The sequence below is a fragment of the Urocitellus parryii genome, chromosome 13 (assembly GCF_045843805.1).
Source record: "Urocitellus parryii isolate mUroPar1 chromosome 13, mUroPar1.hap1, whole genome shotgun sequence".
Classification (NCBI taxonomy): Eukaryota; Metazoa; Chordata; class Mammalia; order Rodentia; family Sciuridae; genus Urocitellus; species Urocitellus parryii.
The window spans coordinates 19,276,131-19,297,876 of record NC_135543.1 but is presented as its reverse complement, the minus strand read 5'-3'; the positions used below and the strand labels follow the sequence as shown (position 1 = coordinate 19,297,876).

Genomic DNA, 21,746 nt, shown 5'->3' with positions numbered 1-21,746 from the left:
TCAGACTCAGACAGCCAAGCCAATGTTGGTAATAGGAGACTAGGAAATCATATTTCGCGATCAGAACACTCTAAAATTAGCTTTTCGTTGTGTCTCTTTCTCTCATCCTTCACTTCTTTTGTCTCCGCCTTCTCCACCAAATGTTACCAGCTATTATGCACTTTCTATTTTCATTCAGGTTTCATAAGGCCCATGAGAGGGTGGCGTTTAATTAATCACTTCCACATTCTGCCAAATTTCACTACATAATGTTCAAGTTTGCATAGCACTTTTGCCAAACTGGTCACTCCCAATAAACAGAAAAATGGCCTAGATAAAATAATTGAAAGTGTAATAATAATTTGCATTAACAGAATTTAAGTGCCAGGTGGTCTTCATATTATTTTAAACATAGAGCAAATGCTGATGTGAGAAATTCCACTATGGCACTAAAGACACTTGACCAAAGTCACAGAGCTGGAGAGTAGTGAGCTGGTAGCCAAACCAATGTCCATTCAAGGACAAAAGACAAAGCCCCTGCTCAGCTCACCACCTACTGCTTCCCTCCTATTAGGATTTTTAATATTTTCAAGGTATTTGGAAGCTTTCAATGCTTTATTTTATACATAAACAATGTAACCTGCTATACCTTGTACCGATTTACAGTGACACTTCCTTACAAATTTGCTATTAATCAACATGTGTTAAGGAATTTAGGAGTGAATTTTTAGGAATCTAATCAGCAATCATCAACAAGATTAAAAATGTTTGGGCTCTATCAAGTGCTTAGAAATAAGTTAAATTTAATCTCAATGTATGTGTGGTACATTTTGCAATAGTCGTTGGCTCCTAGTCCTGATACCTTTACAGAAGGAAATGAAATGAGATCCACTGAATACCTCTTTCCACTTAAAAATAATACATGGTTGATTCAGAATCAGAATCTCCTGGGAGCAAAGAGAATGAGAATAATCCCACACAGAAGCAACCTTCTATGCTAAGTTTTCTAGAGAAGACAGAACCAGAGAGGAACAGGACTGTCTCTAGAACACTCTATGAACATGAAGGTATTTGTAAAACTGTCTCCTTGGTGAAATGCATTGCATGTAGTAGCAACCCCACTACTCAGATGACCTGCAATACAGGCCAAGAATCTCCACTTGCCAGGGGATCCCTGGACTCAGCACAAGGCGAGCTCTGTCATGTGTATGGGCCAAACTTAGGAATATTTAAAATGTATAGGAAAATGAGTGAAGGCAAATATTTCACAGAAGGACACCTCTTGAATTCAACAAATGCTGTCCCCCAAAGAGGCACTTATTTTACAGGATGACTGCTTTTGCAGATGGGCTAAGATGCCTTTCCATTTTGGTCTCGATGTTCACAGAACTGAGCATTCTATGCTATCTGCACCTGGTCCCATCTTCTGTTCTACTCTCATTGGAAAGTAAAGGTATTTTAAACGGCTATTACTCAAACCCAGAGTCTCTAGAAGTGAAAAGTTTATATGAAATGACAGGCTACCACTGTGTAGACCTGCACTGCTGGAAGAGTCCCAGAGCACAGCACAGTTGTCCTAAAATGCCTTGAGTGGTCACATCTCCCACAGAGATCCTGTGGCCAACAGGACTGTCCTCACCTGAGAAACAATGTTTGGTGATCAGAAAGAATTTGTCCAATGTCCCAGCACCATGAATAAATGTAAGAGCCAAGACTGGACAGAAGTGACTCCAAGGGCCTGATATTGCACTGTGCCACGGGACCTCTGTGCTATACAGTTGCTTACCAAGAGCCTTTGCTTCTTTGCTCCCAACTAACAGCACAATGCAAACAAAGAGAACATTTATATATTTTCTGAAGGTTAAAAGAGCACTTGAGAGAGACACACAATTTTCACAGATGTCAGGTTTTCAGGCCTCTGAGCTATACTAACAAGACTCTCCCAGAACTGAGGACATCAAGGGCCTTCAGAAATGGGATGTCTAGTTGGGCGTGGTGGTGCACACTTGTAATCCCAGTGGCTCAGGAGGATCTCCAGTTCAAAGCCAGCATCAGCAACAGGGAGGTGCTAAGCAACTCAGTGAGACCCTGTCTCTAAATAAAAAACAAAATAGGGCTGAGGATGTGGCTCAGTGTTTGAGTGACTCTGAGTTCAATCCCAAGACCCCCCTACAAAAAAAAGAAAGAAAGAAAGAGATATAATGTCTACCCCTGACCACCCAGGATCAGGCAAGGAACAGGTACTGGCTGATACTGTCACAGACAATGTTTTAAGCGTTAAGCTTGTACCAAATTCAAAGAAACCATCTTCCTAATGAACAATTGAGAGAAAAAATTTTACTACTAAATAAAAACAGCACTGTTTCTTTCCTGTTCTGTTGACCTGTGTTAATAGATGGCCCTTCCCCCACCTGTGTTATCTCATCAACCTGACTCATGCCACAATACTGTTCAACAGGGCTGAGAAACTTCTGGCCAAAAGTTGGATGGATGTAGCTCTCACGATTTCATCCAGTCTTGGCACGCTTTCTAAAATTAAATGTCTTTTGGCTGCACCTAATCCTCCACATTAAAAATCGACAACTGTGTACATATTAAATAAAAATGGAGGGATTTCCCCCCAGGCAGTGGGCATTCTTGTCTGAGAGCTTCACAGTGGCATGGCAGCTTGGTGGAGGTGAGCTCCCTGGAGACTGTTTTGGCAGTGGTCCAGGGGAGGGAAGAACTGTCTGTCATTTGTAATGGCATGTCCCAGGACCTTGCTGCTCCAAGGTGCCAGTCCTGCTCTGAATAGGTGCAACAGGAGACTGTGGGAGTAAGACTGGCCAAAGACCACCAAAGAGACTAGGGTAAAGGCTGGTGGCTGGATCTACGGCCTGCTGCCTGACCTAGGTGCCCTGGTCAGGTTGGCAGGAAGTCAAGCAAAACCTAAAAGAGAAGATTCTCAGGAATGCAGGCAAGAAGCAGGTTACTGGCTGCTGCCCTGCTCAGGGAATGAAGACAAGAAGGCTCGCGCCTTGAAGGCAAAACCTTAACAGCATGCCTCACTCTCATGCCAGGACTTTCTCCACCTACCTCTTTGCAATAAGTTTTAACCTACTCCATGTCTCTTTGTCTTTCACTCTTGTTGACCAAAATATAGAGTTGAGACTTATTCTGATGTTTTGTTTATTACATGGAAGTTTGCAACTGTTCAATAGAAAAGTCTACATTTTTCCCTTATATACATGTCAAACACTGTAAGTCGGTAAGCCCAATACGAATTCCTTGCTCTTTGTTTCCTGTTTCCACTGAACAGGCTACAGATGCTATTTGTCACCATCCTACCCATGGGAGGTAGATGGGATGGGCATTGCCAAACTCAACCTTCCCAAACCAGGTACCTGAGTGGTGACAGTCATCCTGGGACAAGGAAAGTAAGGTGAAAAAAAAGCACAGAGCCACCAGCCCTGACATCACCGAGTGGCCAACAAATTCTAGCAGAGTCCTGCCACCAGACTTCTAGAATGAGAAAATTTACATTTAAGCCACTATTAATCAAATTTTCTAGTACGTCCAAGCAAAAGCATTCCTGACACAAACTACTTTTTTGTGATAAATTATTTATTATTTTGTCTTAGTGTCAGTAATTTTCTGTGAGAGATGTTCCTCTTAAGTACTTCGAAAGTAAACTCACGGAAGACCTCCTCATCGCTGTCAGCCCTACCCTTAAGCAACATTGTTCTAGTTGATCAGTTCTCCTAATTTTATACAGCCAGGTATTGTAACACTGTTCTGACTATAAAAGTATCTGACAATCACAGTATTCGTTGTGCTACATCACAGAGTAGGTGCCAGAATGGAAAGACAGACCAATGAAAGAAGAACGGAAATGTTTGTGCCTAGACAGAGGGAAATAATTAACTGAATGCTGGGTGCAATCAACTTCTTTCAATCGTTCTTCAGAATCTTACTGATTTTACTTATTGCCACCTACACATCAAATAATTTGTGGTATGTATTATGAACAATGAAATCTACCATACTGTAACATGAGCTGTACCCTAACATTAGGAGAATGTTAAATACAGTTAAGGATATGGAACTATAAAATAAAAACTGGATTTCTATATTTACTGACTGTTTTAGGGTTTCCCTCCTCATTCAGCAAGATGTAGGCCAGACTTTAATTTACGGGCTGTTCCTTCAGGATTTACACCCTATATATCTGGTTCCCTGATTCATTCGAGTATTAAACTATTTAATGGTCATTTATTGAGGTCTCACAATTCTATGCCAAGCATTGGCCTATGCCTAACACTCTTCCTGGTGATTCAACTGACTGAGTTATTATTTTATCCCAGATCCTTCCAATCCATTAATTATAGATTTGCAATGAGTTGAGGCATAAAAGAAAGATTCAGTTGAAATCAGGCTCTAAAGAATTACATTTGGGAGGCTGGGATTGTAGTTCAGTGGTAGAGTGCTTGTCTAGCATGTGTGAGGCCCTGGATTCAATCCCCAGCACCACATAAAACTAAATAAACGAAGTAAAGGTATTGTATCCATCTACAACTAAAAAAAAAAAAAAAAAAAAAAAAAAAGAATTACATTTGGAAAACATATAGCTAACAGTTACTTGAAGATATTCATAAAATTGAGATAAATGGATTAGAAAGATCAACAAAACATCTCTAAAGATAAAATACAGTATAAGGGCAAAATGGCATCTCTAAAAGATCAATGGACCATTAGATGAGAAAATTGCCTCCAAGAAAATCCAAAGGCTGTGCCTCCCTCAATTTGAAGAGGTAAAAATGGGCTGACCTGGGGACACAGGTAGAGAGAGCAGAGTAGAAAACCCAGGTTTCCTGGCTCCCAGCCTTAGCTCAGCAGGATTGCTAAAATCACTGGTGATGACACCCAAAAGTAGTCACATCTGTTACTATTTCAGGAAGATATTTTAAGTTTAACAAATTAAAAATTCAAAACTCTCAAACCCAGAAAATAAAATCAAGTAAGATTGCTGGTAAAGGTTTCTTATCTCAGGAATTGCTGGTATCACATTATCAGTCCAATCAGAAAAGATGATATTTGGTAACTTAAAGCTAAAACATGCCATAAAAAAAGATACCAGGGTTGGGGATGCCCTTCAGTGGTAGGGCACTGCTCTATCCTGTGTGATGCCCTGTGTTCCACCCTCAGCACTACCAAGGATTAAAAAAAAGATACTGAAAGTGCACAGAGTGATGTTCTTAACTAATGAACTTGCAAACAGCCAACTCTTCTATCCATCTTCAGAACGCTCTAAAGGTGACTTAAAATTTCCAGAGCTGACATCTATATTCACAATTCCATTTAGGTGAAATTTCTTGAATAGTATTTAACCTCTGGAACTTTCAAATACAGAATGATTGCCATTAGTGCATAGGTTTTGCTGTTTTTATAATGTTTACATTCCTGCATGGAAAACCCAACTGACCGAGAGGGCAGGGAAAATCCTACCAATGCTTTGAAAAGATTATATTTCTTTGTGGTCCTGCTTTTCCTTTGTACATGAAGGTTTCCAAAAACAGTTTGCCTAGTATGAGCCGACTCATTGAGTATTTTCAGTTTTTCAATGAAAAGAAAAACTCCCTGCTTTAGCCCCTACCACCATTTGCAGCTTTACAAGAACACCGTTGTCACTTGCCTCTGCCACTGGGATTTCAAAGAAGTCACAACACTTCACCTTTATGCTGGGCTAAACTCAGGGTAGCCATAAACACTCTGAAGTAATACAAACCTAAATATTCCTGCTAGGCAAACGGAGCAGAGGAACCGAATTATAATGAGCTAGCAGCTGTCACAATATGACCACAGTAACCAAATCAAAATATCAACCGCTAACCCAGATGAGATTCAAAGGTCAGCCTATAAGCCAGCAGCTTTCTTCAGTTCTGCCTGAAACCTCAGTCTAATCCTGCAGTAAAATGTTCCACTGAGCTAGTTGAGAAACCAGTTACTCTATGGCACTGAATTATTTAGTGCCCCGGTGCAGCACTGTCAGGAGCACAAGAACCAAACGCCCCAGTAAGGACACAGAGCCACTCACAATGGCGCATGTGAAGACGCAGCAGCTGATGCTGAACTAAGCTGCACCCAACTGTACAAAAGTATCACTTTCCACATCCTTCAGTCACCAATTCATGTAGATAATCTTACTGGGCAACATGCTCACTTATCCTCAATCTGGTTTTCAATTAAGGCTCTGGAACAATGGAAGGAAAATACATGCTTAGATCCCTCCTTGGATCAAAAAGTTTGAGTTTGAAAATGTATTGTCTATCATTGTAAAACTATTTGAACAATAACTTGCAAAGTTTAGTGCCAGACAAAAAGAAAAACAAAGCATGTTTTTAAAAAATCCATATTCTTTGTATATACTTCTTGCCAGGATTTTCCAAGTATTCTATCCAGTACAAATAATCCTCTTAAAGACACAGGACTCAGACTCATGACCCCTCTGCCCGATTAGCATATTCTGAAAGCTACCCAACTGACCACCTGTGAAGGTTTAATGAGACGGTTTTAAAAGTGCAGTGAACAAATTTCCGACAGATCTAGTGTATATTGTTATAATTAATAATCACAACCAGGCACTAGGAAGAAGTGACTTATTGTATCCAGGTACAAAACAGCACAGGGAATTCCATCTAAGGCAAAATGCAGACTGGTTTGCATCTACTCAATGCATACAATGAGTAAGCACTAGTAAATATTAGGTGAGAATAGCATATGAACTGGTAATGCAGGTGGTCAGTTTTGTGGTCTCAACCCCTTCGAACATCAAAAACAAAAAGCCACTCATGCCTACTCTTTTTAAAATTGGAATCTTGCTTTTTGTTTATTTTCACTACGTTTTTCTTTAATATCAACCCACTAAAACTTTGTGATAACCACAATCACAAACTGATGTAAAAAGTAAAAACAACCTTATAACCCAAGAACTGTCATGAATTCTTCTAGCATAATAAGCACATGTGTCTCAGTGTGCACACACACACATAAGTACAAATGTGTTCATTTATTTTATTTTAGAGATTCACAAACTATGAAATAAGATATTATTTTCAGACTGCCTTCTTTTGGTGCAAGGAAAGTGTCCACAAAGGTCATATAACATATAATGCGAGCTTGAACACAAAAATATACTTCTAAAAATATATATTAACAATTATTCTAACACTGTTATCAGTTATATCCCATTTTGCATAAATTTGAGATAGAGATACAGAGTTTGGGTATTTTAATGCTGAACAAATGTATTTTTTTTCAACAACTGTAATATTTACTTAAAACCACTCATGTGAAATCTAAAAGTTCAGAGTTGTAATCAAAGGTTTTGTGACTATTGAGGAGTTCATGGGCAAATTTGTTAGCAATGCCTACTTCACTTCCCTAAAATAGTGTATTGTCATAAAGAATAAAATATTTTAAATATATAATAAAATTCATCCCCACAAGTAGAAAGTGGTGTAGTACTTTTTCTCTGCTTTCAGTAAAATATAACCTTACAAAGTAAACAGTTTATCCTCTCCTCCTCGAAAAAAAAAAAAATCAGGTCATCTGCAGTTAATAACTCTTTCCTGTAAAATTAGTGTCACTTATTTCTGTAGCAGACGCCTAATTCAGTCACAGGCTTGATTGATTTGACAATAGAGAATCTGCTCCAATAAAGTGGCTGATTTATTTCTGATGCTATAGCTTTTACCCTAATGTGACATCATGGAGTAATTGAGTCTCTGAAATGTAAAGAAATCCTTTGTAGTTTTAATGAAAACCAGTTAGATCCTGAGAGTGGACTGTTGTCTAAAACTTGCAGTAAAGTCTAATACCGCCTTCTTTTGGTACAAGGAAAATGTCCACAAAGGTCAAATAACATATAATAGGAGCTTGCACACAAAGAACAGTTTAGAATACAACATATATTTTATAAGTTCCAACTGTTCCCTAAAGAGCTTACTTTGTCTTTATTATGAATTGGTTGTCCTTAATTTCTTAAAAATGACATATGTCTTTTTCTTGTAAAGGTGCAACTCATCTTAAAAGTGGTTTCATTTTAAATAAACAGCCGCCTGGGCAAAATCAATGAGAATCTTTGTTCCTAAAGTCTGGCCCTGAGACACCCAAGGCAACCAAAAAGGCTTTGCGATGAGAGAAATTAGAGGTGAGAAGAGTTTTTAATACAGTATCCTCGTCATTCTCTAAAAATATTTTTTAATTCTTGTCTCAACTAAAAATGTCAGGTATTTCATACTTTTTTCAAAGTCTTTCTTTCTCTTTTTCTTCTGCACACTGAGCAGTGCCCTGGCGCTCTAAGGGCGACTTCCCTGACCCAAGACTGACACTGCCCCGTTAATGTCAGATAAACCATTTAGCCCAAGCACAATTCTTTTCTGTGCAAAAATCTGCTTGAGGTGGAAAATGTAGCAGTTTGTAAACAATAAAGAGCCATGTTTCAGACCAGACAGCTTATCTAACAGAGAAGTCCTTTCATTGGGAACAGTGGGTGGGAGCCTCGTGGACATAGTAGCATTTCCTATCACAATGCAGGAGACTGTCTTGGCCTCCATATTTAAGAGTTTAATGGGAAGGAAGGCAGACGGGATAAAAGGGCAAGGCTGACATGGATTTTCAGCTTAAACAACAACCAAGTGAAAAGAATCGGCTCTCTCCGCAGCACTGTGTCAGCCCACTTATATTTTAAATACTATTTGGACTGAGAACTAATTTGGTTTGTAAAACAGTTGACCATGAGGAAACACGTATGAAAATAATTCTTTAATATATTTTAATTAACCGGTATATTTTTATAGTAGTAATTCCCCAAGCAGCTCTTGAAAGTTTTTCACATTTATAATGTAAACTTCTAAATAGGAATAGTAATTTATTCTAACTTACTTTAACTCATCAGAGGATAATTTTAGAAATCTTCTAAGGAAGTTAATATATTCTTTAGGTGCTATTCCTCAAGACTCAATTTCAAATGAATCTTTTATTCTATTTTGTGAAGTTGGGTGAGGATGAACAGAGAAGCAGAGACATAAGAATTAAAACTGTTCTAACACTGAAGAGTCTCAAGTTGTCCTTTAAAAATCTAGGCTGGCAAACATATCTATTATCTATCTCTACATATCCTGAAAACAGGAAGGCTGATATGCCTCCCTATCAGCAACTACCATAGAACTAGGATCCTCCTTTAGTTACCAAATTAAGACAGAAATCTGAAATCTACCATTTTGAAATTTAAAAAAAAAAAAAAAGAATCAAACTTAACTTTATGGCACTCAAAGCTGGGGACACACACAAAGGGACAAACATACAAGTTGTCCATTCAAAATAATTCTATGCTAAATAGCTGATTTAATGATTTTTTTTTTGTTGTTTTTTAATGACTGAGATAGTCCTTGGACCATCCCCATGTTAAGGAACTGGCACAACTTCCAAGGCTTTAAAACTAGGACATTCTTTAGAACCATTTGGAAATACAGTTTCAGAATGATCTAATTATTGGTGTGTCTTTCCTTTGGAGAACAGTCCAACAGCTTGTGTCATGAAATCTAACTTCATTTATTGACAGATTTGCAATAGAATTTTGGCAGGTTGAAAGATTCACTAACACTGTTAAGAACTCACATTAACTAGAACAAAGATCATTTCTTCAATCAAAACTGAAGTAGCCAGCTATTGGGACCTTTTAAGCCATTATGACTTATCTTTTCATCACTTAGGTTACTGCTGTTAAACAAACATCCCTACAGAGTAGTCAAAAGCAGAAAACTATGCTCAGGAAGCCAATATCAAGGGCAAGATAGAAATTCACAGATAGCCTCAAATTACAGGCAGGCATGTAGCTTGCTTTCAATAATGCAGGATGGGGCCTGTCTAGACAACAAGCACTTATAGTTCACACCTTGATAAATACACAACAGCTTTTACAATTCCACTTGAACATCCTACTCTGATTTAAGCACACTAAGCCCATTGACATTATTTATTTCCATAACCCCAATAATAAAAATTCACACGTACTACATATCATTGCCAACCATCAGGCCCAATGACATTTTTATTGGACACTTTGATTTTATTGACCTTAACTGCAAAAACTACTATTGCAATATTGAAATTGGGAAAGTGCTGCATGTCGAAGAAAGACAAAATTTCCTCAGTGATTCAGCACCACTGAAATTGTTTAATCCTACATAGTTATAGAACTTAGTCATGGATGTACTATTAACCAGCACAGACTGTCAATACTGTTCTGCAAATAGAAATCCCAGTCAACCAGCAACCTCTGTCTGAGGCAGGTTTCTGCTACAGGGTTATACATAAGCATTCAAAAAGTGCACAGTAATTTAAAACATGTCTTACTTTGTATTCTGGAATTGACAAAAGGTGGAGAGAGATTGTCATGTGACCCAAGGTCCCTGCTGGTCATGTGGTCATACGGAGTCCCATCTCCATAGTTCTGTAAATAAAATAATAGTGTAGGTTTCAATTTTTTTTTTGAATATTTATTTATTTTTAGTTCTTGGCGGACACAACATCTTTGTTTGTTTGTGGTGCTGAGGATCGAACCCGGGCCGCACGCATGCCAGGCGAGCGCGCTACCGCTTGAGCCACATCCCCAGCCCCTAGGTTTCAATTTCACATCAAGATTTCAGCACATAAGCCAGGCATGGTGATTCAAGACTGTAATCCCAGTGGCTTGGGAGGCTGAGGCAGGAGGATGGCAGATTTAAAGCCAGCCTCAACAACTTAGTGAGACCCTGTCTCAAAATTAAAAAAAAAAAAAAATTAAAATGGCTGGGGATGTAACTCAGTGGTTAAGTGCTCCTGAGTTAAATCCCCAGTACCAAAAAAAGAAAGAAAGAAATCAACACATAAACATACTCATACTACTGCAATCTCTCACCCAAAGCAACTAGAGTACATTATTCCCTTGAACCTGGAACCTCACTGTAAGGAAGCTAACCTTCACAGAGACAGTAGGTAATAAAGAGGTCTAGAATCTACTGAACTAAATTTACTACTACTACTAATAATAATGGCATCAACCACATGGAGTTGTTGACATGAAATAATACATGTAAAACAGCAGACACATAGGAATTATACTACACATATTAAAAATTATTCCTTTGATAAGCTTATATTAAAGCAACATTGTGCCATAAGGGGAAGCTACCCACAGCCTGTAATGATTTGTTTTTGGAAGACCAGGGTAGAGGCATTTAAACAACAACATTTGGTTTTATGGTATTGAAGTTTCAGTGCTTTATTACAGTTGCCCTTGTGGTTTTAAGAGAATGGGTTCATTATATCAGTAATTAACACACAGGAATGTGAAGAAAATTCGAACACAACTATAAACATCAAAGCTTTAGTGTAAACTAGTATGTCCAGAGTTGGCCAAATACATCAGACACAAAAACAAAAAATATCAGTTTTAAGACAGAAAATTTGGGACACGTATTTTTTATTATTGTAAATATATCCTTGTCTGGGAATTTTAAGTTAAAATGATGTTTGTAAGTTTTCCAGTCATTCAAATCTTAATGGAAAAATCTGATAACGTCGAAGAGTTAAAATCATCTGTACTATAGGACTCAAACTGCAGTCTCTATATATAAAGTAGCTAAAGGGGATGGTGGGGAAGGACTCTGCTCAGCTGGTTAAGCTGCCCATAAAGTCTAAGTCAAATTTACTTAGAGGTATCAGTTGGCGCGTAAGCCAAAGGGCAGGGTCTGCCCACACAGGAAAGATGGATGCTGTGTGAACAATGAAAACGGCACATCGTCACCTTGCTGGAGAACAACTGGAACCCGGAGGACAAACAAGTCTGCTTCCAATCGCCTTTCTCCATTTGCAAAAATTAACTTGGATGCTGCAGTAACCTAATTCTGTCAATATGTCCACATATAAAAAGATGTCTCTTTTTACAAATACCTGTTGTGGGTTTTATAACCAGGCATTGTATAACACTAATTATTTATTAAGTGTCCTCATTCTAGACAGTGCACGAGAAGCTTAATATGCATTATCTAATTTAATCCTCAGTGCAGTGCTGCAAGGAAGATAATATCACCAGTCAAAGACAGTAGGAGAGGGGCATGGTGAGGCTGTCTGGGCCCAAGTCTGCAAATTATCTATTTCATGCAAACTCCCTGGTTTTGGAAAATATATATTATAATATACTGACTCAAAACTATTCTTGAATATATTCCTAAAGAAAACTGGCAGTTAGTAAACATCAAATTTAGATGAAAGTCAGAATGATTCTAAATGGACTTTTGTTGGCCAAACCCAAAGGACCGTGTGTATGAACTAAATGCGTATAGTAAGAAATAATGTATAATAATAACAAATATTTCCTATTTCTTACAAAGTCTGTTCGGTTCAATACACATAGCACTGTACTGAATTACAAGTAATACAATCGTATGTAAGAAAAAGAAATTGAGTAGATCTGAATGGACTGAACAGGAGAGGGGAGCTCCATCATCTCTACTTGCTGTCAAAGGGAATGGATTTATTTCTGCAAGTGCAGACTGTAACATGAGGAGGAGGAAAGATTTCCTCAACCCATCCATATAATGTATTAGAATGTCAGGCTCGACAGCTGCTGTGAGGCTCAACAAAGTTCGTAGTAAGCTCAGAGATCCTGCTCTACCCTGAACACTAGCATGAGCTCCCAGTGCCAAGGACAGGTGGAAATGTGTAACTATGACTTGCTAAAATGTCCTCGTTTTGACAAGTTGATGACCTCCCCTGCCTCTAATGCCAAAATAGAGATACCCCAGCTCTACTCCAAACTGATGTGAACACTTGCAGTAATAAATTCCCCTCAAGGGCTGGGGTTGTGGCTCGGTGGTAGAGCATTCGCCTAGCATGTGCGAGGCCCTGGGTTCGATCCTCAGCACCACATAAAAACAAATAAAATAAAGGCCTTGTGTCCAACTACAACTAATATTTAATATTTATTATTTAATATTTAATATTTAAAATAAATATTAAAAAAAGTTTCTCTCACTGCAAAATCTTTTACCTAGAGGCCCAGCTGGGGGAGGGAGATGTATATGCTTTAAAGTGTGCAAGGAGTCTACTTTCAATCTGGAAGTGTGTGTGTGTCTGTGTGTGTGTTACAAAAGCTGACATGAGTTTTAGAGGCCTTAGGAAAAAGTCAGTGAAAGACATCACATCATTAAATTATTAGAAACACAGATGATATTCTGGTTCCAATGTTCCCTTTTACAAATTAGGGAAACGAGGACCAAAAAAAGTGAAATGGCATGCCCAAGGTCATATGCATACAAAAACCCAAAGGCATCACCCCCAGCCCCACCCCATCCTATGATCTTCCCCAATCACCCAAAAGGTACAACCAATGAAAAAGGGCAGCAAAAATCTGAGACTAAATAAGTGAATGAATCCAACTGCTGTGCAAAGGTCCTGCTGCTGGAACGTGTACCCAGCATGACACGGAGCCAGACTCATGACACAGTCTGCACTAGGAGGACAGGCCTTGGACAGTGTCTTCCAGACGATTCCAGAGTCTAGTCACACCAAGGTTATGGGGATATCAGGATTTTGCTTTCAGTTATTCTATCTTCAACAAATAATTTTCTAGAATATTAGATCAATAACTAGCAAAAGTAAGGCGAAGTATTTAATGAAGGCTTTTTCCTTCTGGTGGGCACAAACGAAACAGGTGTAAATTCAGAAACGGTATCCAAAAAGAGAATGAAAAAACAAATTCCAAAGACAAGCTGATCCTCATTAATCTTGGTATGCATATGTATCTGGGCAGGTGTGTATGTGTGTGTGTATGTGTGCGTGTGTGCTCGTGTGTCAGCATGCATGTGAGAAACTCTCCTTCAGTTTTTCAATTTACATATGTGGGATGTCTGGTTGTGGGAGAAGAGATTAGATATACTTACCCTGGACGGGCTTGGATGTCCTCCATTCCCCCAGGACCCTGAGCTACTTCTGTCTTCTACATCTAGGGACAAGAGAAAAGTTCTTTAGGCTTTCTTGCAATAATTCTTTCTTTTTGTATATGCACTTTTAAATTAATGTTTCAAATTAATCTCCTGTTGCCTTTAATTAAGAACCAGGCACAGGGCTACCATGATGATAGTGGCTTCTGACCCATCTACTTAAATTAACTCATTTAAATTCACAGCAGAAATGAACTGGACCCTCAGGAACCAGAGGTATGCACAGAAAAATTACTTCCATCCTTCACAATGTTTGATAGCCTCGATTTTTATAGACACGAAACTGCACTTAAAGTTTTATTAAAATCTTTTCAACAAAATAAGTTTAAAAATACACTAACATAACCTTAATCCAAAAGAGAAGCTAAATTGAGATAAATATCCACACTAATGCTTACAGCTGTTAGTTTAACGCTGCTGAATTTTTTTGTTCTCTAATAAAGACTTATGGCACCAGACTACAGCCATGCAACAGAAAATAGAAGCAAAAAAAAAAAAAATGGACTAAGTAGTCAACTTCCACCAGTATCGAACAGAGATATGAGGATTTCTTTTTTCAAGTTATTTAGGTTGAGACAACATTTTCTCTTTTAATTGTTATTTTTTTTTAATTAGATGCATCACTTGGCCTATGATCCTCAGCGTGGACTTTGAGATGTGGAAATGAAAGTTGTTATTAAATCACAAAAGCAAGATGGTGCAGTGGTGCGCACCTGTGATTCCAGCTCCTGAGTTGGCTGAGGCAAGAGGATTGCCACTTTAAGTCCAGCCTGGGCTACTTAGCAGGTCACTATCTCAAAACAAAGCAAAATAGATTGGAGATGCTGCTCAGAACAGAGTACTCTTGGATTCAACCTCCCAATACCAATAAATAAACAATTTTAAATAAACAGATAAGCGATATTTTATTTAGATAAATAATGGTAAAGAGAACTACAGGAACTACCAGAAAGTTAAAATCCATTAAACTCTGCCCCAGTGAAGTTCTCAGGCTGATCAGATTCATAACTGTCCCATCAGTCCTTCCACTGGCAAACACTGGGAATGCAGGGTGAGACAGCCCCGTTGTCATCCTCAGTGCTTAAAGTACTTCAGTGTAAGAGCAGTCACTCTCCATTTAGCAATGACTCAGATTTTTGATGAGAGGCCCACCGTAAGCCTGAAAAGGTCCCCTTCCCATGACTCTGATCACAGTGGTAACAGCCAGCCATCACCAACAGGCCCTGACAGAACTGGAGGGTGTGAAACTTGGGTCCAGGAAACACTGTTCTATTTATTGTGTTTCCTAACATTTCAGTGACATTGTTTTTTCTCTGAATGCTCTACTGTCATTCTTTTTATTACTGCTATTTTGTTATCAGCAGAAGTAATCACCGTATAATTAATTGATTTATTTTTGGGTACCGTAGAGTACATGGTGTTACAGAATGTGTTCAGAGAGATGGAACAGCAACTGACCTATTACCACTGGACCTGAATATTCTCTCTCTCTCTCTCTCTCTCTCTCTCTCTCTCTCTCTCTCTCTCTCTCTCTCACACACACACACACACACACACACACAATCATATCATACACAACAAATCAACCAACAGTACTTCAGTTCCTTTGGTTGGTCCTTTAGAAGACATTGCATCTGCAAACAGATGTCCCCGTGGACGGTTAGAATCAGTGCACTATGAGCTTGAAGGCACGTGAAGAAAGCTCTGGGGACGACATGGAACTGGAAAGGTGTAAAGCTTTCCCCAAATCTGCTGTTTAACAACCAACATGCTGGCCTATCCTGTATATGCTGAACTAAAGTACTTGAAGAAGTTCCTTACTACCCCTGGGATTCTCACATGAGTACTTTTTGTAGACTACATGGCTCTCTTAATTCTTAAATAAAAACATTGTCAGCCAAAAAAAAAAAAAAGTGTATAAATAACAAAATCTCTCAACCACTGCAAGTTTTCAAAATTTGGGCACAACTCAACTTCCTCTTCACCTGTAACAGCCAGCTTGGATTAATTTGAGAGCTCTTGTATTTGGCCAAAAAGTAACTAGAGGAACAGATTTGACTCCCTCTACCTACCATAAGACGGCACGTTATTTGGACTAATTTTATCTTTTCAAACAGAAAAAGGATTTGAAACATATAAAGTAGGCAGAGACCAGGAGGAAACCAGACCATGCTGCCAAGCCAGTGGGTCTCCATGAAGGCAATCCTCACCCCACAAAGAACACTGGCAATGCCTGGAGACAGTTTTGGTCTTTGCAACTTGGGATAAAGGAGAGGATACTGGTATCTAATGAGCAGAGACCAGGGATGCAGATAAGCATTCCAGAAAGGCACAAAACAGTGTCCTAAAATAAAACACGTTCTGGACCCGAATATCAGCTATGCAGAGATTGAGAAGCCCCGTGCTAGAGCAAAAAGAATGGAGTTGGAGAAAGACATGCATTAAAATTTGATTTATAGTTTAGGAAGAACTCTTTCTAAATACACAGTTTCTTCCACATTGGAACCCAGAATTGACCTGGAATGTTTCAGGGGACCTTTATATACATCTTCTGTCCACCAAATAAAGGAAAAATGATGGTCAAGCTGCCTGCTAATTAGCAGGCAGCTAAAACACATCAAAACTTGAGTATTCCCAACTGGGCAATTTCAAAGCGAGCAATCCACTAATTAAAAATGCTGGAAGTCGAGCTTTTTCAAAACAGGTTAAATACTGGCTGGGTTCCTTCACAAATAGATTCCCAACCAATCAGATCCGACTGCTCTTTTCCCATCCTCTCCCATCTCCATCTTGCTGGTTGCCTGGACTCATGCTGCCAGCGCCTTCTTTTCTGCTTCCTTCCTTTTATTGCTCTCTTTTGAACAGGCTCTTCCCTCCCTTGGCCTCCTGCTAGATCTAGAGGATGAGGACAAATCACCAGCTCTACAAAACCCAATAAATAGAACTATCATATGAATTCTAATTGTATTTTATCTGGAAAAAAAATCTATATAACTGATGCTCATTTACTCATAGCAATAAGAGACAAAGCTACAGCTTAGATACCGGTCATTCATAATGCAGGTAAACATGTACTTTTTCAGTCATTTGTTTCCATCTTCCTTCCCCTAAGCTTCCTCAGACCTGCCAGTTAGTGAGCAGGCATTTCCTCAATAACGAGTCCAGTGGAGCTCAACATGCAGCCACCTACATATCGATCACCTGGCATGCTCATTTCAAAATAGTTTCTTAGGGGCCATCTCAGACCTACTGAGTCTAGGACTTCAGGGGTGAGGCCAAAAAATAAATAAATAAATGTACTTTTAACAAGGTCCTCGGGTAATTTTCATGCACACAGGTGTCTGAGAACTGCAAGACTGTGCTGTTAGAGACACAAGACAAATCCTGCCCACATTTCTACAATGGCCAGTCTCACTCCATACTGCAGCGTTCCTGTCTGGGCTGCCAGTTTCAGCAGCATTCAGTACACACTCCCATCTCATCTGCATCCCATGGGACCTGTCTAGACTCACCTTTTATGTAAACCCTGTACCTGACCTACACTTGGCCGTCTGGTATGCCCCACTGAACATTGCCCATGCTTCAGTTCGGTCAGGTCTTTGTTCCTGCTTTTCCTTCTGCCTAAACTGTTCCACACCTCCCAGAAAAGAACAGCAGCTCACATTGAGCCCAAGTGCATGTCAGATACAGAGCTAGACAGTGTAATGTCCTACAGTCTCCCAATCTGATATATGAAAAAAACTGAAGCTTAGATGGGATACAACCTGGTCCAAGGTGTCAGTAAATGGCAGAGCGGGAACAAAATCACAGGTGTTGTGGGATGCTGAACCCAGTGAATACTTTTCCTCCACCATCACAAATGCCTCCCTAGGAGGAATTTCCTCTTTATAACCAGCTAGGATATTCCCTCCTGTCACTTTTCCCAGACAGTGTGAATGTATTTATTTGGGAGCTTCCAATCCATTCTTGTGTTTACAAAAGAGTACAGAAATCACACACAATATTAAATATATATAATTTTTGAGAGAATCAAGAAGATAAAACATAAAAAAACTGAAACAATAAAGCCAGAGGAATAATTGGCTTATCAAAACGCATGCTATGACAAACTGGGTAATTGTTAGAGCTGGGTCAAAGTTTAGAAGTTATTAAGTAGGTCAAGTAAAGAGTGAAACAAGACAATACCAATCAGATAAACACACCAAACTGCCCAGGAGAAACACAACTGGCCCTGATATTAAACTTGATGGAAAAGCCTACAGACCACCCCCAACACTGGATAGAATGTGACAGAGCTGTCCACAGTGTCAATCAATGGCACTCAGGTGAAAAGTCTGTGAGGGGGCTCGATATTGCAGTTCACTAAGCACGCAGGATTTATCACACCGATAGCCATGGAGGTGTGCACACAGTGACACAGCTACACGTTTAAACACACAAACGTTACAGAAATAAATATGCTTAACTCTCTAAGTACCCCTCCATATCATAGTACTAGCTGGGCCCACTGGTTCCCCACAGAATTAAAACATCACCAGGTAGAAAGTAGAATAAAATACTGAATGAGAATATTTACATCTAGATGGTGAGGAAAAGCAATAAAGGAGAGGTGTGTAGCTCCAGTGTGGCTTTTCAATAACAAAAGCGCTGTCTGGACGTCCAGTTGTCGCTGTGCTCCTGTTAGGGTGCTGACCCCCTTTAAGATGGGAATGAAAAGTCAAGGCAAGGCGCTGGGCTGGTAGCTCAGCAGTAGAGTGCTTGCTTAGCCCATGTGAGGCCCTGGGTTCGATCCTCAGCACCACTTAAAAATAAATAAATAAAATAAAGGTTCTGTGTCCATCGACAACTAAAAAACTTAAAAACAAAACACAAAAAGCCAAAGCAATATCCTGGTAGCCTGAGCAACAGGAAAACAGTGGGTGAGACAATCACCAGCCCAAAGACTGAAATGGACTCCAATGCTCAAGATTTTTCAGACTCCTTATTCCACCCCAACTGGGTAAGACTTGGCCACTTCCATGGGATTGACAGTTGCTCTGGGAGGTAACATGGTAATCCAGGAAGTTTCACTGTATTTGATTTATTCTGCTGGAGCCCCCTTTAAAATGTCTGACGTGTCAGTGCCAAAACATGAAATGTAGTTAGTTTAGGTAGAAACAGGTCCAAACACTGTGTTTCAAGGAAAAATGTACTGATACAATTTTTCACTTCTATGATTTTTCCAAGCACATTTTACTCTTAAGATTTGATTACTAAAATCTCCATTTAGCTTATAGTGGACAATGGGATCAAAACAACCAGACAAACTGGACAAACCCAAGAAAACCCAGCATTGGGACCTGGGGGCCTTAGGAGAAGCCCTAGATTTCGGCAGGGACTCAGACTTCAACACCTCCATGGTCTTAGCAAGTCACTGGCCTCTCTGAACTTATTTTTGTGAACTGTAAAATAAGCGAGTTCGATTTCCATTCTTGGAAATAGGGCAGGCTAGTATATTTGGACAACTCTCCCACAGAAAACTAAAAATGATGGATAACATTTTCTTACATCTTCTTTAAAATACTAATGAGCTGACAAGATAGAAAGGAATCATCAAGCCAAAATCAAAGTGAAAGCTGGAATCCAGGGAGGGAGAAAAGACATTTTTGCCCTGAGGACATTTGCCAACCTAGAAAACTCAAGGCCTCTAGGGTCAAGGAGAACAGAAGTGATAATCCAAGACCCACCCTAGGTTGATATCTAACAGAAGGTTAGGGAGCAACAGCATCTGCAACTTTAAGGAGTTACTGTTGCAGTAAATGAGTTAATTTATACTTGTTAAAAACTTAGGGAAGTGCCTGGTCCATGGTAAATAGGCCATCCCTACCAGGAGTGCGTAATTCACTAATATCCTCCAATCTACAATCAAACCACTTGAAATATGTAAAAGTGTGATTTATTTCAAGAACTTAGAGCGTCACATTTTAATGATTTCCATTTCAGCCAAACAGGTCAGAAATTTAATATAATACCCTCTTGGATCTTAGAAATACACAAATATTGAGGTTATACAAATTCCACCTTCTCCATGAACCACTCAATCATAGCGGGAATTTAGTAATCATTATATTTGGTCAATGACTTGGTTCAGTTTAGCATACTCCCTTTATACTTTACCATGACAGCCTACTACGTGTGATATATAAATAACATGCTGTCAAAGTTGCACACATTGACCAGAGACTGCAATGAGTAAGAACATAAATACTATGTAGGATTAACTTTGATTTGAAATAAACAAGTGTGAGAGTTACCTGTGCTGGTTAAAAGTAGAGGTGTGGACTGGTTCTTTCCAAACTCTGAGCCTAGAACATGCTAAATATCCCAAACCCCACAGTTTCCCAATGTCACAGAAACAACCAGTGGTATTCAGAATTATTTTCTGAGTCTGTAAAGTCTTGCTCTTCTATGCAATCAGAATGTGTTCAGAGACTTGAGGATGTTAAGCTCTTCTAGAAAAGACAGTCATTCTGAAACTTGTTGAAGTCTGCCTACACTGTCCCAGGTCCTTCTCCCAGCAACAACAGACACCATCAAAGATCCTCCACACCATCATGGAGACGCACAGACTGCGTACATCTGTAGCTCCTACTAATTTCCTAGTCCAGGAAGAACCCTTGGCTGAGCCCACCACACAAACTGAGATGGCATATGCTCTCTGTCAGTGCCAGATGAATTTAGAGTTCAAAATATTTCATCAGCAAAGAGCGTGTTAAGGATGTGCACATTTTCATTAGCACCCAGTATAATAAAAGCTCTAAGTAGAGTAATCTGAAGTCAAATTTGAGTACTAGAACAGGCACAGGAAGAGCTAAGGAGCTCCAAATATTGATAGGCCATGGCCACACAACCATGATTGCTTCTGTTTTCTAGTAGAAGCAAGATCTGATGCTTCATCATGAGTACTCTGAACACTGCCGAGAAACTTCCAGCACTTCCCAAATCCTACTGAGCAAAGGATGAGCGTCGTGTTGATACTCAAATCCTAAAATACGCCAAATATAGGGAACCCAGAACAGGGCTTTCCATTATCAGACAATTGCTGCCAGCTCCGGCGATCTGGGGACAAATGAGTTCCATATCAAATCTGAAACTGAAAAGATACACGTGTGTGTGTGCACGGGCGAGTGTATACAGGCAAACTGTGGATATAGTGGGGATTAAGCATACTAGAAAAACATTATCAGAAGGGAAATATTACGATACATCAGACTGTATTAACCTCCAGCTTAAATGTCCATTAATATGTCTTTTAAACACTGTTTGAAACAATAGTACTTTAATTGCAAAATGAGCTTTTTCCAAAATGACATTAAATAATCTCATATACTGAATACAGAATTAATTCCATTGTGCACTGCTACCCAACAGGGAAAGCATTTTCTTGCACCATGCAACTTGGGTAATATTAAGGTAACAAAAAGAAGTGTGTAACTATCATGCTACAGTTATGTCAATGGTGTTCTTTATTTTGAAACTCAGAAGTCTTTTTGAAAATTCAAGGTAGACAGTTAAAGTTATGAAACTGAAACAAAAGTAATCTTGAAGACTTTACTATATATATATATATATATATATATATATATATATATATATCAATCCCTATACTTTGGAGTTGTCAATAATAATCTAACCCGAATAATAGTCCAGTTTGAATAATGAATATTCAAAAAATTCCAGAGAGATGTATTTCAGCAGCCCTTT

At 39.1% G+C, this 21,746-nt stretch overlaps 1 protein-coding gene across 14 annotated transcripts in view; it reads right to left on the bottom strand.

Annotated features, from left to right (window-relative positions):
* The window catches only part of Tcf4 (transcription factor 4), a 346,839-nt gene that overhangs the window by 212,236 nt on the left and 112,857 nt on the right, over window positions 1-21,746 (bottom strand). For all 14 annotated transcript variants that reach the window (XM_077792343.1, XM_077792352.1, XM_077792344.1 and 11 more), the window contains 2 exons: window positions 13,944-14,005; window positions 10,375-10,471 (listed from right to left, as the gene is read on the bottom strand). In XM_077792343.1, the coding sequence (XP_077648469.1) occupies window positions 10,375-10,471; window positions 13,944-14,005 (159 nt within the window). The remainder of the gene's footprint in view (window positions 1-10,374; window positions 10,472-13,943; window positions 14,006-21,746) is intronic.